Source organism: Oncorhynchus nerka, unplaced genomic scaffold (genome assembly GCF_034236695.1).
Source record: "Oncorhynchus nerka isolate Pitt River unplaced genomic scaffold, Oner_Uvic_2.0 unplaced_scaffold_1122, whole genome shotgun sequence".
Classification (NCBI taxonomy): domain Eukaryota; kingdom Metazoa; phylum Chordata; class Actinopteri; order Salmoniformes; family Salmonidae; genus Oncorhynchus; species Oncorhynchus nerka.
In genome coordinates, this window is record NW_027040203.1 from 52,501 (window position 1) to 66,856 (window position 14,356).

A 14,356-nucleotide genomic window follows, 5' to 3' on the forward strand; every position below is an offset into this window, starting at 1 on the left:
CTTCATGGGATAACATACTAACACACTTTTCATAATGATTGGTCAACACCAGCTGACAGAAAAGACGGAGACCAGGATATCTAACACAGTGATGCTTCTTGGATTATGGGTGGTAGTGATATTGCAATTTTAGTGACTTGAGGCAGAGGGTTGGTGTTAGGGTTGGTACTGGCGGAGAGGTTTAGTGTTCAAAGACACACTGGCATATTTGGGTTCTGTGTAGAGATACTGGGTCAGCCTCTGATGCTCCAGTCTGTCCAATAAGGGTCCATACTGGGACAAGAGTCCAGTCAGAAACCAGTGGCCACCCTTGGTGAAAAGGGGCGATAATGTCGTCAACTTCCTTGTTGTATCCAAGAAGCCCACTCAGTCTGTACTCTTATACTGTATGTCCGTTCCCACATCAAGGTTTCCATGGCAACCCCACGTCCCCCTCTCCTCCTTCCTGTCAGCGGCTTCTCCTCTTCCTCAGACCTGGGGGGGAGGTGAGTCAGGTCCCCCATCCACCCTCACCACTGAGAAAGAGAGAGAGAGAGAAACATGTTAAAAACATATATGATCAGTGGTGAAACATGCAGATGTTCTCTGGTCGTATGAAGTAACACAGTATCAGTGGTCAGCGGTCCATGACGCTGTGTCCACTCTGACACACTTTGCCCTGTAGGGGGCCTTGTGAGGTCACAAACTCATCAACCCCTCCAACTGTTTCACTGAACTCATTACTACAGGGAGTGAGGAAGAGGGACAAATGTCCCCTTTTCCCATAAGCCCTCAACCTGTTGTCAATTTGAGGGGTGCCATGGAAACGCTTCCGGAATACAGAGGCGTTTTTTAGAGGAGCTCTGAGCTCACTGGTTGTTTTCTTGTCTTGATCAATGCACCCCTGTGCCAGCCAGAAGAGAGCTCTAATTCTAAAGGTTCACAAGAAGGGCTTTTTTGTATCAACCACGCTATGACATCATCAGGCCTGTTTAAGTGTATGTGGTGCACACAGAGGCGGAGCTTCTGCTACAGTCGATCTTCTCTCATTCTACACACATTCCATTGTTTTCTGAAATCCTCTCTTTTTCCTCTGGCTCTCCTTTAGCTCTCGTTATTCATGTTGATTCTCTCCAGAGCACGTCATGCAGTCTGTGACTTGTTCTCCTTCCTGTTCAGACAGCCATCCTGCAGGCATGACAGACACTGCAGACAGACATTGAGCAGTCTTGCTGAATCATTCTGTCTTTTCATGATAGCAGCAAAATATTTGTGTTCCTCTTCAGGAACTCCACTTTGAATGGTTCATGCAGCCCTCCCTAGACTGCAAATGTAAACCTACTGAGTCAGTTGGTGGCTTCCTTGATAAATATTGTTGACACAGAAAATGTAATGGTTGCTTTAAATGGGAACCACTGTTTCACCCATTCCATTTCTAAGCTATTGACCAGTCTTTATCAGATTAAATTCTACTGGTCATGTTCAGAATAGTCGATCTAACAGTCGATCTTCCATTAGCATGTTCAGCCGATGCTGATTTGATTTCAGGCCACTCCGAAGCTTTAAAGATAGCTGATTAAGACTGAGATTGAGATCGGTAGTGAATAGGCAATCAACTGCTCTCCTCTTAATGGCAAGAATGGAATACAGGAGACATGCTGATTACTTTCTGTTGCCCCAGGGTCATTTGACCAGCCCTGACCAGCCCTAACCAGACCCCTCATACACTACCTGTCAATCAGCCGGCAGTTACATGTACGTCATTGCATCTGGCACCTTGAGGCATCTCACATTCCTCCTCACATTCGATTAACCTCTCTGTGATGTGATTTTGCTTAAACAGGGACTGTGATGTGTGGTTGTCTTACCTACCTTAATTGAATGCACTGACTGTAAGTCTGTCTGGATAAGAGCATCTGCTAAATGACCAAAGTGTACATGTAAAATGTGAATGTGACCTGGCCCTAGCTTCTCTGTCTGATTGTCACACTGTACCCTTCCCACCACTGACATCCCTCTTTCTTTTAGAACTGACTCAATACAGACTCAAGTTATTCTATTTTACTCAATACAGAGGTCCCCACTACAATATGTTATTTTATTCATGATTAATACTAATAATGGATTAGCATTTATATAGCTCTTAATTTAGTCTCAAAGTGCTTTGGACAACGCAATATGTCAGTATTTGTCCTGCTCTAAAGCTCTTGCTGTCTACCTCATCCACATCCCAGGGCTGCCTCCTCAACAGAAAGGACTTTACTCCCTACTACACCAGCTTTCTACTGCAAGAACTACCCTCCTACCCCACTAGCTACTCTCCTACTCTACTAGCTACTCTTCTACTACACTAGCTACTCTTCTTCCCCACTAGCGACTCTCCTACCCCACCAACTACTATCCTACCCATCTAGCTACTCTTCTACTGCACTAACTACTCTCCTACCCCACTAGCTACTCTCCTACTCTACTAGCTACTCTCCTACTACACTAGCTACTCTCCTACCCTACTAGCTACTCTACCAATGCACTAGCTACTCTCCTAACCATCTAGCTACACTTATACCCTACTAGCTACTCTCCCACCCCACTAGCTACTCTCCTACTCTACTAGATACTCTCCTACCCCACTAGCTACTCTCCTACCCCACTAGCTACACTCCTACCCCACTAGCTATTCTCTTATCCCACTAGCTAGCTACTCTCCTACCCCACTAGCTAGCTACTCCCCTACCCTACTAGCTACTCTCCCAATGCACTAGCTACTCTCCTAACCATATAGCTACTCTTCTACCCTACTAGCTACTCTTCTACCCTACTAGCTACTCTCCTACCCCACTAGCTACTCTCCTACCCTACCAGATACTCCTCTACCCCACTAGCTACTCTCCTACCCCACTAGCTACTCTCCTACCCCTATAGCTACAATTCTACCTTACTAGCTACTCTCATACTGCACTAGCTACTCTCCTACCCCTAATAGCTACTCTCCTACTACACTAGCGTTGTACTACACTAGCTTTAGCCCACTGCCCCTCTAACCTGGGATAAGCAGACTTTGATTGACAGTTTCTGTGACTATCGTTCAGGTAGAGAATGGGATCAGATTAAGGACAGAGGCACGATGATGAGAGATGAGTGAGAGGTGTGAGTCTCATTTAAATTGTAAACACCCCTCTGCCCCTTGAGGAAGGAATACTCCAGCGTAAAGGGGAAGGGGCCTCAGAGGTAAAAGACAGATTGCTATTTAAAAGATCACCAGATTGCACTGGAGAGTAGAGAAGACGTATTATAGATGTCTGTAAGTCTTTTGGGAGTTCTTACCCCAAGGCAGGGACGCGGGGAGTCATTTTGAGCTTGTCAATCAAAGCACAGGGTATCTTTTATAGATTTTCATATTTCACTTGAAATCTTAATTGACTTGTTTTGACTGGGTATGACACCGTCTACAAAGACTGCTGTGGGCTTTCAGTCATACTGTATGTGTAAAATATGGTTCATTTGAAAAGGGAAATCCATATGATTTTATGCATTTATTGTACATATTCTCACCCCCTTGGGTGTTTTATATTTTAACAAGTCCCCATTTACTAGTGGAGTAGTCTCCCAGCCCACAGCATGCTGTGTGCAGTACTGTATTTTAATGGCTTCTGCGCCAGAAGACAGAGCTGACGCTAATCAGCAGACATTAAACACTGTTACTGGATCAGATTTAAACAGGCAGGGGGATCGGGCCTGGCCTCCATCACACAACACCTGCTAATGAGCCAATCACACAAAGAGACAAGGGTTAAAGGGGCGGGCATCTACTCAATGACCCAATCACATGCTAATCCCCAGGAAAAGATGCCCCCTTTCCCCATTATACTGAGGCTTTGCATTTCTGAGTGGGGGGAAATGAATAGAATTCCCACAACACAAAATAAAACAATAGCAGCATTTCCCAGGCTTCCCAAACATCACATGGGTATGGGTATGCATTTAGGTTGTGGTTAAGATCCAAAACAGCAGAGGTCCCGGGTCAGATCAGGGGATGGTGCATAAGTTAACTCAAGATTCACAAACATAACTTTATAATTGTCTTCTGAACTACCTCATTACTACTTCATAACTTCTTCAGTTATGCATTCATGACTGCATAGAAAGAGATGCTGAGTCACTGGATGTGTGGGGCCCCTTAGGCTCTGGCTCATCACTTAGGAGGTTGGAAAAACAAACTCTTTACTCTGTAGTTGGTCTCCTCTCTTCCTTTTGACGACAAAGCTCTCTCTTTCACTCCTCTGAGTGGATAGAAACTGTGCCACGCCACTGAGACTCCAGAGAGAGAGAGAGAGATAAAGAAAAGGGGAGATAGAAAGGGAGGGGGAAAGAGTAGATATGTAGAGACACAGAGAGAGATAAGTTGAAAGAGCTAAAGAGATGGAGAGAGGAGTAAGTAGAACATGGTTCTCCTCAGTATAAGAGGACTGACTGTGTCTCTGCCATGGGTTTTTAAATGAAAGGAAGGTAGGTTGCTCCAGGCTCTATAGAGAGACCACTTCACATTCCTGAAGCTCTTGCTTTTGTTTTCACTTTCTTGTTCCGTTTAAAAAGTTGCTCTCCTCCTTCACGACCATTCATCATGTATTTCCCACAAGGCAGTGGTGCTGTCTCCCACCGAATACTGGACCACCCTGTCCACTCTTTCTCTGTCTCTCTCTCTGTCTCTCTCTCTGTCTCTCTGTCTCTCTCTCTCACCCAAATATCGAATGCTGGGTCACGTGTAGCATAGGTAAAGGGGTATACATTGGTATACACAGATATACACAGATATCAGATGTAAATTGTGTAGAGCACTCATCCTTCCCTCCATCATAACCTCCCATGTTAAGACTTCTTTGGTGACATTTTCAAAGTCGTGTCTAAGTATGTACACACAACGGGATAATATCTGAGACTCGCTATGTACAATAATAAAATATGTATCCTAAATTCACTTTGTTACCACTTTCATCTCTATATGCCTAGTCCAGCTAGCATAGAATCTCCATACAGACCCAACAGATGAACACACAGACATACAGACTTCCATTACAGCATCTAGCTAAGTGTACAGTGTGTGTTGTAGAGCTCACCTATCTGTTCCTGTCTGTGTGTCTGTGTCTGGACCTGGGCTGCATGCTGCTGCTCCTGCAGACTCTGGCTGTCCACTGAGATGCCGCTGTCGCTGTGCAGCTTCTCCCCCTCCGGCGTCACCGTTTGATTGGCTGCTGTGGCTTGGTGGTTGTTAGCCGGCTGTTTGTTCTGCTTGCAGCTGTTCCACCTGGGAAGGTGTGAACGGAGAAGAAGTGAGTCAAGCCCACAACACTGTGTTCCCAGAAGTGGTTTAATTGATGTGATACAAGTAATGGACGTTTGTGATTGGGATGGTCATCAGGAAACGTGGAAGGGAAGAGGAGTGATCAGTCATCAAACATCTCTGAAAGTCTTCCAGTAAACAGAAAGGACCAGCAGGGAAACAAGACTTCTGGCTTCATAGTGGTTTTATCCTCAGTCATTTTTACTGTAATGTTGTCTCTGGCTGGAACAGCCTCCTAGTCGTAATGATCTAAATCTAATCAATCAGTCAATCAAGGCCTTTTAACAGACCGTGTTGGACCTCTTTATACAGTGGAAGGAGACAGATATTAAAGTAGCCCCGTAACTGTTTGTGTTGACGAAGTAGCCACTCGGATTTCAACTGGACTGCACTTTACAATCGATACTGGATTTGATGATGAGCTTGTTAACTTGGTACATGGTGTGTTTGAATCGGCGTGTGTGTGTATGTGTTGTGTGCAAATGCTTGTGTGTGTATGTGTGACCTTTGTGTGTGTGACCTTTGAAATGCATTATGGTGTGTGTGTGTGTGTGTGTGTGTGTGTGTGTGTGTGTGTGTGTGTGTGTGTGTGTGTGTGTGTGTGTGTGTGTGTGTGTGTGTGTGTGTAATCATGTGGTGTAACTGGGTCAATATCTTGCCATTCCACAACAGGCCTGAATATTACACCATACAATCGGGCTCCCTGCCTTTCTTTAGCCATGGGCTACATCACTCAAACACCATCCTGCCTGTCATTCCCCTTCCCTGACAAGTCAACCTCTCTGTCCTAGTTCACTCTCTCTCCCTCCTCCAGCCTGAGCCCACTGTCTGCATACATGTATCATCCTCCCTGCTTTGTCCCTGCTCCTATCTGTGTGATAGCTGCTTCTATCTGTGTGATAGCTGCTTCTATCTGTGTGATAGCTGCTTCTATCTGTGTGATAGCTGCTTCTATCTGTGTGATAGCTGCTTCTATATGTGTGATAGCTGCTTCTATCTGTGTGATATATTCTTCTGTCTGTGTGATAGCTGCTTCTATCTGTGTGATAGCTGCTTCTATCTGTGTGATAGCTGCTTCTATCTGTGCTCATATCCTATCTCCCTGCTTTGTCTATGCTCCCACTCCATGGCCCCTCACCTTTTGAAGATGATGTAGGCCACCAGCCCCACCACCACAGCAGCCAGGATGGAGCAGTAGATGGGGATGAGGTTCTCGTTGAAGCCCGGTCTGATGAAGTGAGGGCTGGGCTGGGCCGTGGTGCTCTCTCCCCCCGGGGAGGGGCTGCTGGAGCTGTCTGGTGGGAAGATGTCTGTGAAAGAGGGGGAAGACGGGTCCAGGGGAAAGGTGGGAGACGTGTAGGACGGGAGGAGAGGATCTAAGGAGAGTGAAGGAAGAGAGGAAAATGGAGAGAATGCTATTATATAAGAGAGGAAAAGGTCATTTTCGTATGAGGTCATTATTTTATGGTAAGAATGTTTTATTTTAAAAAATCACACACTTAACCAGCAGTAATTAATAGCCAGTTTAGGAATACATTATCATTGGCTAAGCAACCTACATCAAGTCTCCTTGGAACCAGCACATGGTACTGTAGTTAGCACACCGGTATATCAAAAAGGTAATTTACAATGGGGACCAGGGAAATAAAAACAAACCAAAAAGATACGTTTCCCCATAATGAAAAAATTAAATTTCATAAACTATAACTGTATACATCCTTCTTCAAGTAGTTCTGAGCCTGGGTTTAGTCACGACGATGTCACTAAGCAGATGTTTGAGTGACAGTGCACGCACACATGTGAATGCTTGTTCTTATAGGCAGATGGGCTCCGGCTAAGATGCTATCTGGAGAAAAAGGGGGAATGCTTCTAGAGGAGGAGGAGATGGGAGAAAACTGTCACTCACCCACATAATAACCCAAGCCCAGCAGCACATCATGACTCTCTCACCAGGGTCGCATCCCAAAGGGCACCCTATTTCCTACATAGTGCATTACTTTTGACCAGAACTCATAGGGCTCTGGTCAAAAGTAGTGCACTATTATAGAGGGAATAGGTTGCCATTGGGGACGCATCCCAAGTTCTTCTCTATATGGGAGCATGACTGTGATCTCTGTACATAACATGACACACACCATGTGGAGTACCCGCAGTACAAAGTCAGGGGCTTTAGAGGGTCAGTGTGTTCAGCTTAACCTCTGGTGCTGCAGGCCAGGCATGGGAGGGCAGCAGTAGGAACTCTCTCTCTCTCTCTCTCTCTCTTTCTCTCTCTCTCTCTCTCTCTCTCTCTGCTACTGGAGGGGTCTGGTTTTCATCAGGCTTAACTCACTAAAGAGGAGACATTTTTATAAATTGTCCCATTTCCTCTCTCTCTTTCTGTTTCTCTGTTAATTGCATTAATGAACAACTGCTATTTTCCAGTGTGCCAGCAGCACCATTCACCATGGCTGCCCAGAGGCCTTCTTGCTTCTGCTTCCCTTGGCAACGTACATACAGCACAGGACAACTCAGTCATGTTCTTTGTAGTGGTTACCCTGTTATCTGCTGTGTCACGCACTCCTACTGTGTGTGTTGTGTAATAAAACTGTTATGCTTCAAGCATTAGATGTAGTTACAGAATGTCTGCCAGTATCCACACCCCGAGGGGAGTGTGGTGGATGGTGGAGATGGGCCTTGTCTCTCTCTGTGGTGGTGTGGATATGAAGGAGTAATCCCCAACAGAACAGAACCCCATGCAGGCTTCCTCATCCCTCAAATAATATGATTTATAAACACTGTGTTTTATAAATACGGGTCAGACCTAAAAGTCGGAAACATTCCACAGGGATGTTGGTCTGTTGACACCAGGCAGGATGTTGGTCTGTTGACACCAGGCAGGATGTTGGTCTGTTGACACCAGGCAGGATGTTGGTCTGTTGACACCAGGCAGGATGTTGGTCTGTTGACACCAGGCAGGATGTTGGTCTGTTGACACCAGGCAGGATGTTGGTCTGTTGACACCAGGCAGGATGTTGGTCTGTTGACACCAGGCAGGATGTTGGTCTGTTGACACCAGGCAGGATGTTGGTCTGCTGACACCAGGCAGGATGTTGGTCTGCTGACACCAGGCAGGATGTTGGTCTGTTGACACCAGGCAGGATGTTGGTCTGTTGACACCAGGCAGGATGTTGGTCTGTTGACACCAGGCAGGATGTTGGTCTGTTGACACCAGGCAGGATGTTGGTCTGTTGACACCAGGCAGGATGTCGGTCTGTTGACACCAGGCAGGATGTTGGTCTGTTGACACCAGGCAGGATGTTGGTCTGCTGACACCAGGCAGGATGTTGGTCTGTTGACACCAGGCAGGATGTTGGTCTGTTGACACCAGGCAGGATGTTGGTCTGTTGACACCAGGCAGGATGGGTCCATGGACTCATGCTGCTTACACCAAATCCTGACTCTGCCATCAGCATAAAGCAACAAGAACCGGGATTCGCCGGACCAGGGAACAGTTTTCCACTCCTCAATTGTCCAGTGTTGGTGATCGTGTGCCCACTGGAGCCGCTTCTTCTTGTTTTTAACTGATAGGAGAGGAACCCAGTTTGGTGTTTTTCTGCAATAGTCCATCCGTGACAAGGACCGACGAGTTGTGCGTTCCTGAGATGTCGTTCTGCACACCACTGTTGTACTGCCCCGTTATTAGTCTGTTTGTGGCACGCCTGTTAGCTTGCCCGATTCTTGTAATTCTCCTTCGTCGTTGCTTATCCACAAGTTGTTGTCCCCCACAGGACTGGCGTTGACTGGATTTTGTGTTTGTTGCACCATTCTCTTCGTAAAAAGCCCAGGAGGCCAGCTGTTTCTGAGATACTGGATCCGGCGCGCCTGGCACTGACGATCAAACCAGACTCAAAGTCACTTAGGTCACTCGTTATGTCCATTCTAACATTCAAACGAACAGGAACTGAATGCCTCGATACCTGGCTGCCTGCTTTAGATAGCAAGCCATGGCCAAGTGACTCACTGTCTGTAGGAGCGATCCATTTTTGTGAAACGTAGTGGTGTACTTAATAAACTGGCTGGTGAGTGGATATTTCCACACTATGAGTGAGGTTGGTATAATACTGTGAAAATTATGATAATGCCCTTTTAGTGAAAGAGCTTTGAAAATACTGCCTGAAATTTCTGCCTGTTTTGGTGGGATGGAGTTTTGACATCACCAGGCTGTAAATTAGTTAATAGACCAATAAGAAAGAGTTCCAAACCTCTCTGCCAATAACAGCTAGTTTTCAGTTTTCCCCACCCCACTTGAGAAATTGCTCTTTGCTAAGAAGCTATTTTTCTTTCTTTTTGACCATTTTAATTAAAAACGATCACTGTAAAGTGCTTAATCGTTAAGAAGCTATTTTTCTTTCTTTTTGACCATTTTAATTCAAAACGATCACTGTAAAGTGCTTAATCGTTACACAGAAATGATTTGATATTGAGATAAAATGGCTGCAATGGAACTTTAAGAACACAGTGAAGTATGAAATGGCAGTTCTGGTCAGTGATGTGGTCTCTTGACATTTTGACACAAAGTTAAGCAGTGGACCATCACAATAATAATGAACTGTCGAAATTCAGCACTTCTTTTTATTACTGACAGGGCTGTTTTTCAGTTTTTTTCTCCACATTGATTGAATGCATATTTATTTACACTCCCCATGGACACTGATGGGAGTCTTAGGGTACATTTGTTAAATTCTGCAGCTTGTTAAGACTCAGATATCTCCTGGCTGTTTCCTTGGCGATGACAGGACATTCCTTTGTCTGTAGGGAGGGATAGGTTTACTGAAACTGTAGAGAATACCGTTCCACACTGGACACTCCCTGCTCACAGCCACATCACACCAAGACACAAAAATTAAACTCAACCTATTTAAAGGCATGGTATCGATTTCAGGGAATTATTTTAGGCCAAGGTCAGGTCACAAGTGATGTTGCCAGTAGGAATGGTAGTCACGTTTCCAGTCTGTCAGTCCCAGTGCAGGTGTAACAGAACATGCTTGAACTTTCAGGAAGTGCGCTTCTCCTTCCATCTCTATTCACCAATCAGTTACAGTCAGTTTAGCATTATGGTGACAAAACAAGAGGATCCCAAAGATGAGATTTCCACAATCACTTCAAATTCCCCTCTTTCCACTTTTTCCACTGTGTGAGTCATACAGTGCATGCAGTGACTACGTCAGCCATATAATTCTACAATGACCACACACACACACACCATTTATTCACACCTTTGGAGACGGTGTGTGTGAGTTCTGATAGCCGTGTCCATTTCATCCGGTACCCTACGGATGGCAATCTGGGGTGATCACAGTAAGTCAGAGTGACTCAACACTCACTGTCACCAACACAAACTTTCTCTTTTCCTCCTTCTAGCTGTATCTCCTTTTTCTCTCCTTCTTTCTATATTCCTCCTAACCCCTTGCCCTCTTTCTCTCTCTTTCTCCCCATTCTCTTTCTCTCTCTTTCTCCCCATTCTGTTTCTCTCTGTTTTTCTCTCATATCTCATGCTTACCTGCATGTATGCATCAGCCCTGTGCTGATCTAGAAAGTAAGGCAGTTAACTGGGAAATAAACCTGCGGCTCCAGTCCCTGTCTCGGTCGGCTAAGCGTGTTACCCAAAGGCAGTCGTGGTTTAACTGTTTTATTTCAGCTTCAATGGATTTAAACGTCTCTGAAACAAATAAAACTTCCCTGAGCTTTTATGAGCCCAGGCTGGTGAATAACTGTTTATTAGGGGGAGTGGAGGAGGATAGAGAAATGCTATTCAATTGTATTTTATTTAGCATTAGTTTTTTAAATTTTTTTTATTGTAAAGTTAACCCTATACAATGCCTTCAGAAAGTGTTCGTACCCCTTGATTTACTCCACATTTTGTTGTTATAGCCTGAATTCAAAATGGATTAGGTAGATTTTTTCCTCGACACACAATATGACAAAGTGAACATGTTTTTTGATTTTTTTTGCAAATGTATTAGAAGATGAAATACAGAAAATTCTCACTTACATAACTATTCACACCCCTGAGTCAATACTTTGTAGAAGCACCCTTCGCAACAATAAGCATTTTCAGGTCTTGCCATAGATCTTCAAGTAGATTTAAGTCAAAACTGTAACTAGGCCACTCAGGAACATTTACTGTCTTCTTGGTAAGCCACTTTAGTGTAAATGTGGCCTTGTGTTTTAGTTTACTGTCCTGCTGAAAGGCAAATTCATCTCCAAATGTCTGGTGGAAAGCAGACTGAAGTTTCCTCTAGGATTTTGCCTGTGCTTAGTCCATTCCCATTTATTTTTTATCCTGAAAAACTCCCCAGTCCTTATTGATTACAAGCATACCCATAACATGATGCAGCGACCACCATACTTGAAAATATGGAGAGTGTTACAGGTGATGTATTTATTTGCCACAAACATAACACTTTATATTAAGGGAAAAAAGTAAATTTCTTTGCCACATTTTTTTGCAGTATTACTTTAGTGCCTTGTTGCAAACAGGATGCATGTTTTGGAATATTTGCATTATGTACAGGCTTCCTTCTTTTCACTCAATTAGGTTAGTATTGTGAAGTAACTACAATGTTGTTGATCGATCCTCAGTTTCCTCCTATAATTGCCATTAAACTCTATAACTGTTTTAATGTCACCATTGGCCTCTTGTTGAAATCCCTTGTAACTGAGTTAGTTGTAGTTAATAACTTCCCCATGCTCAAAGGGATATTCAATGGGATATTTAACCCATCTTCCAATAGGTGCCCTTCTTTTTGCGGCATTCGAAAACCTCCCTGGTCTTTGTGGTTGAAACTGTATTTGAAATAGACTGCTCAACTGAGGGACATTACAGATAATTGTATGTGTGGGGTACAGAGATGAGGTAGTCATTCAAAAATCACGTTAAACCCTAGTATTGCGAACAGAGTGAGTCCATGAAACTTATGTGACTTGTTAAGCATATTTTTACACTTGAATTTATTTAGGCTTGCCATAACAAAGGGGTTGACTACGTCTACATTTCAGCATTTCATTTTTAATTAATTTGTCCAACAACAAAAAAAAGTATAGAAACATAATTCCACTTTGACATTATGGGGTATTGTGTGTAGGCCAGTGACAAAACATCTCAATTGAATACATTCTAAATTCAGACTGTAACACAACAAAACATGGAAAAAGTCAAGGCACTGTATTCCCTCCTTGGTTCCTTGCAGTCAAGTTGGGGGACAGTTATCAAACACACCACACGCACAATGACCTCTTTATCTATCAGAGAACACTCTCCCACTGTCGGCCTATCTCTATCTGCCTAGGCCTCTTGTAAACACCACACACACACACGCACACAGACACACACACACTCTCTCCTCGGATGAAATGATTCAAGTTGTCATTCTGCTTTCCATAGAGAGTGAGAGTTAATAGGGAGAGTGGGGGTAGAGAGAGTCAGAAAGGGACAGTATTAGGAGAGTGTATGGGAGCGAGGGGGAGAGTGGGGGAGAGAGGAGGGGAGGGGGAGAGAGGAGGTGAGAGGATGGAGGAGAAGAAGAACAGAAGCACTGCTGTAAAGTGCTCTGATTAGCAGGAGTAATTACACTGCAGCAGTGAAGCACTGAATGACCCACTCCTCCCCTCATCCCTTTTCCCCCTCTATTCCCTCGGCCTAACCACTCAAGGCTGCTCAGGGAGAAAGGGAGGAAGGAGAGAGGGGAGGAGAAGAGAGGCTGAGAAAGAGAGAGTGGGGAAGAGATAAGGAGTGAGAGATAAATAATTTCTCCATCTTTATCTAAGAAGGGTCTGTAGGTGATAAACTGAGTCATGAAAAGCTAAACTTTAGTGTTTAAGGAATTGTGCAATACAACCTGTCACACACACAGTCTGCACACTCACCGACACACACAACTAACCGAGAGATGTGAGCAGAGAGAGGATGAGAGAGAGTTGTGAGCTGAGAGAGAGAGAGAGAAAGATGTGAGCTGAGAGAGAGAGGGAGAGAGAGAGAGATGTGAGCTGAGAGAGAGAGAGGAATGTGAGCTGAGAGAGAGAAAGAGAGAGAGCGAGAGAGAGCGAGATGTGAGCTGAGAGAGAGAGATGTGAGCTGAGAGAGAGAGACAGAGAGAGAGATGTGAGCTGAGAGAGAGAGAGATGTGAGCTGAGAGAGAGAGAGAGATGTGAGCTGAGAGAGAGAGATGTGAGCTGAGAGAGAGATGTGAGCTGAGAGAGAGAGAAAGAGAGAGAGAGCGAGAGAGAGATGAGATGATGAGCTGAGAGAGAGAGATGTGAGCTGAGAGAGAGAGACAGAGAGAGAGATGTGAGCTGAGAGAGAGAGAGATGTGAGCTGAGAGAGAGAGAGATGTGAGCTGAGAGAGAGAGATGTGAGCTGAGAGAGAGATGTGAACTGAGAGAGAGAGAAAGATGTGAGCTGAGAGAGAGATGTAGTAAACCTGAAAGAGAGATCTGAGCTGAGAGAAAGAGAGAGAGAGATGAGCTGAGAGAAAGATGGATGTGAGAGAGATGTGAGCTGAGAGAGGGAGATGTGAGCTGAGAGAGAGAGAGATGTGAGCTGAGAGAAAGAGAGAGATGTGAGCTGAGAGAAAGAGAAAGCGAGATGTGAGCTGAGAGAAAGATGGATGTGAGATGAGATGTGAGCTGAGAGAGGGAGATGTGAGCTGAGAGAGAGAGATATGTGAGCTGAGAGAGAGAGAGGGATGTGAGCTGAGAGAGAGAGAAAGAGAGATGTGAGCTGAGCTAGAGAGAAAGAGATGTGAGCTGAGAGAGAGAAAGAGATGTGAGTTGAGAGAGAGAGAGAGAGAATGTGAGCTGAGAGAGAGGGAGAGAGATGCGAGGCGAGAGAGATATGTGAGCTGAGAGAGAGTGAGAGAGAGAGAGATGAGAGAGCTGAGAGAAAGAGAAAGCGAGATGTGAGCTGAGAGAAAGAGATGAGATGAGAGATGAGCTGAGAGAGAGAGAGCTGAGATGTGAGCTGAGAGAGAGAGAGATGAGCTGAGAGAGAGATGTGAGCTG

At 44.8% G+C, this 14,356-nt stretch overlaps 1 protein-coding gene across 1 annotated transcript in view; it reads right to left on the reverse strand.

Annotated features, from left to right (window-relative positions):
* Positions 1-14,356, reverse strand: part of LOC115126699 (tumor necrosis factor receptor superfamily member 16-like) — a gene marked incomplete at its 5' end in the record, with an annotated part of 57,539 nt that overhangs the window by 3,839 nt on the left and 39,344 nt on the right. The window contains 3 exons of the mRNA XM_065016143.1: positions 1-515; positions 5,094-5,281; positions 6,456-6,693. The exon at positions 1-515 is cut by the window's left edge and continues 3,839 nt beyond it. Of these exons, the coding sequence (XP_064872215.1) occupies positions 469-515; positions 5,094-5,281; positions 6,456-6,693 (473 nt within the window). The remainder of the gene's footprint in view (positions 516-5,093; positions 5,282-6,455; positions 6,694-14,356) is intronic.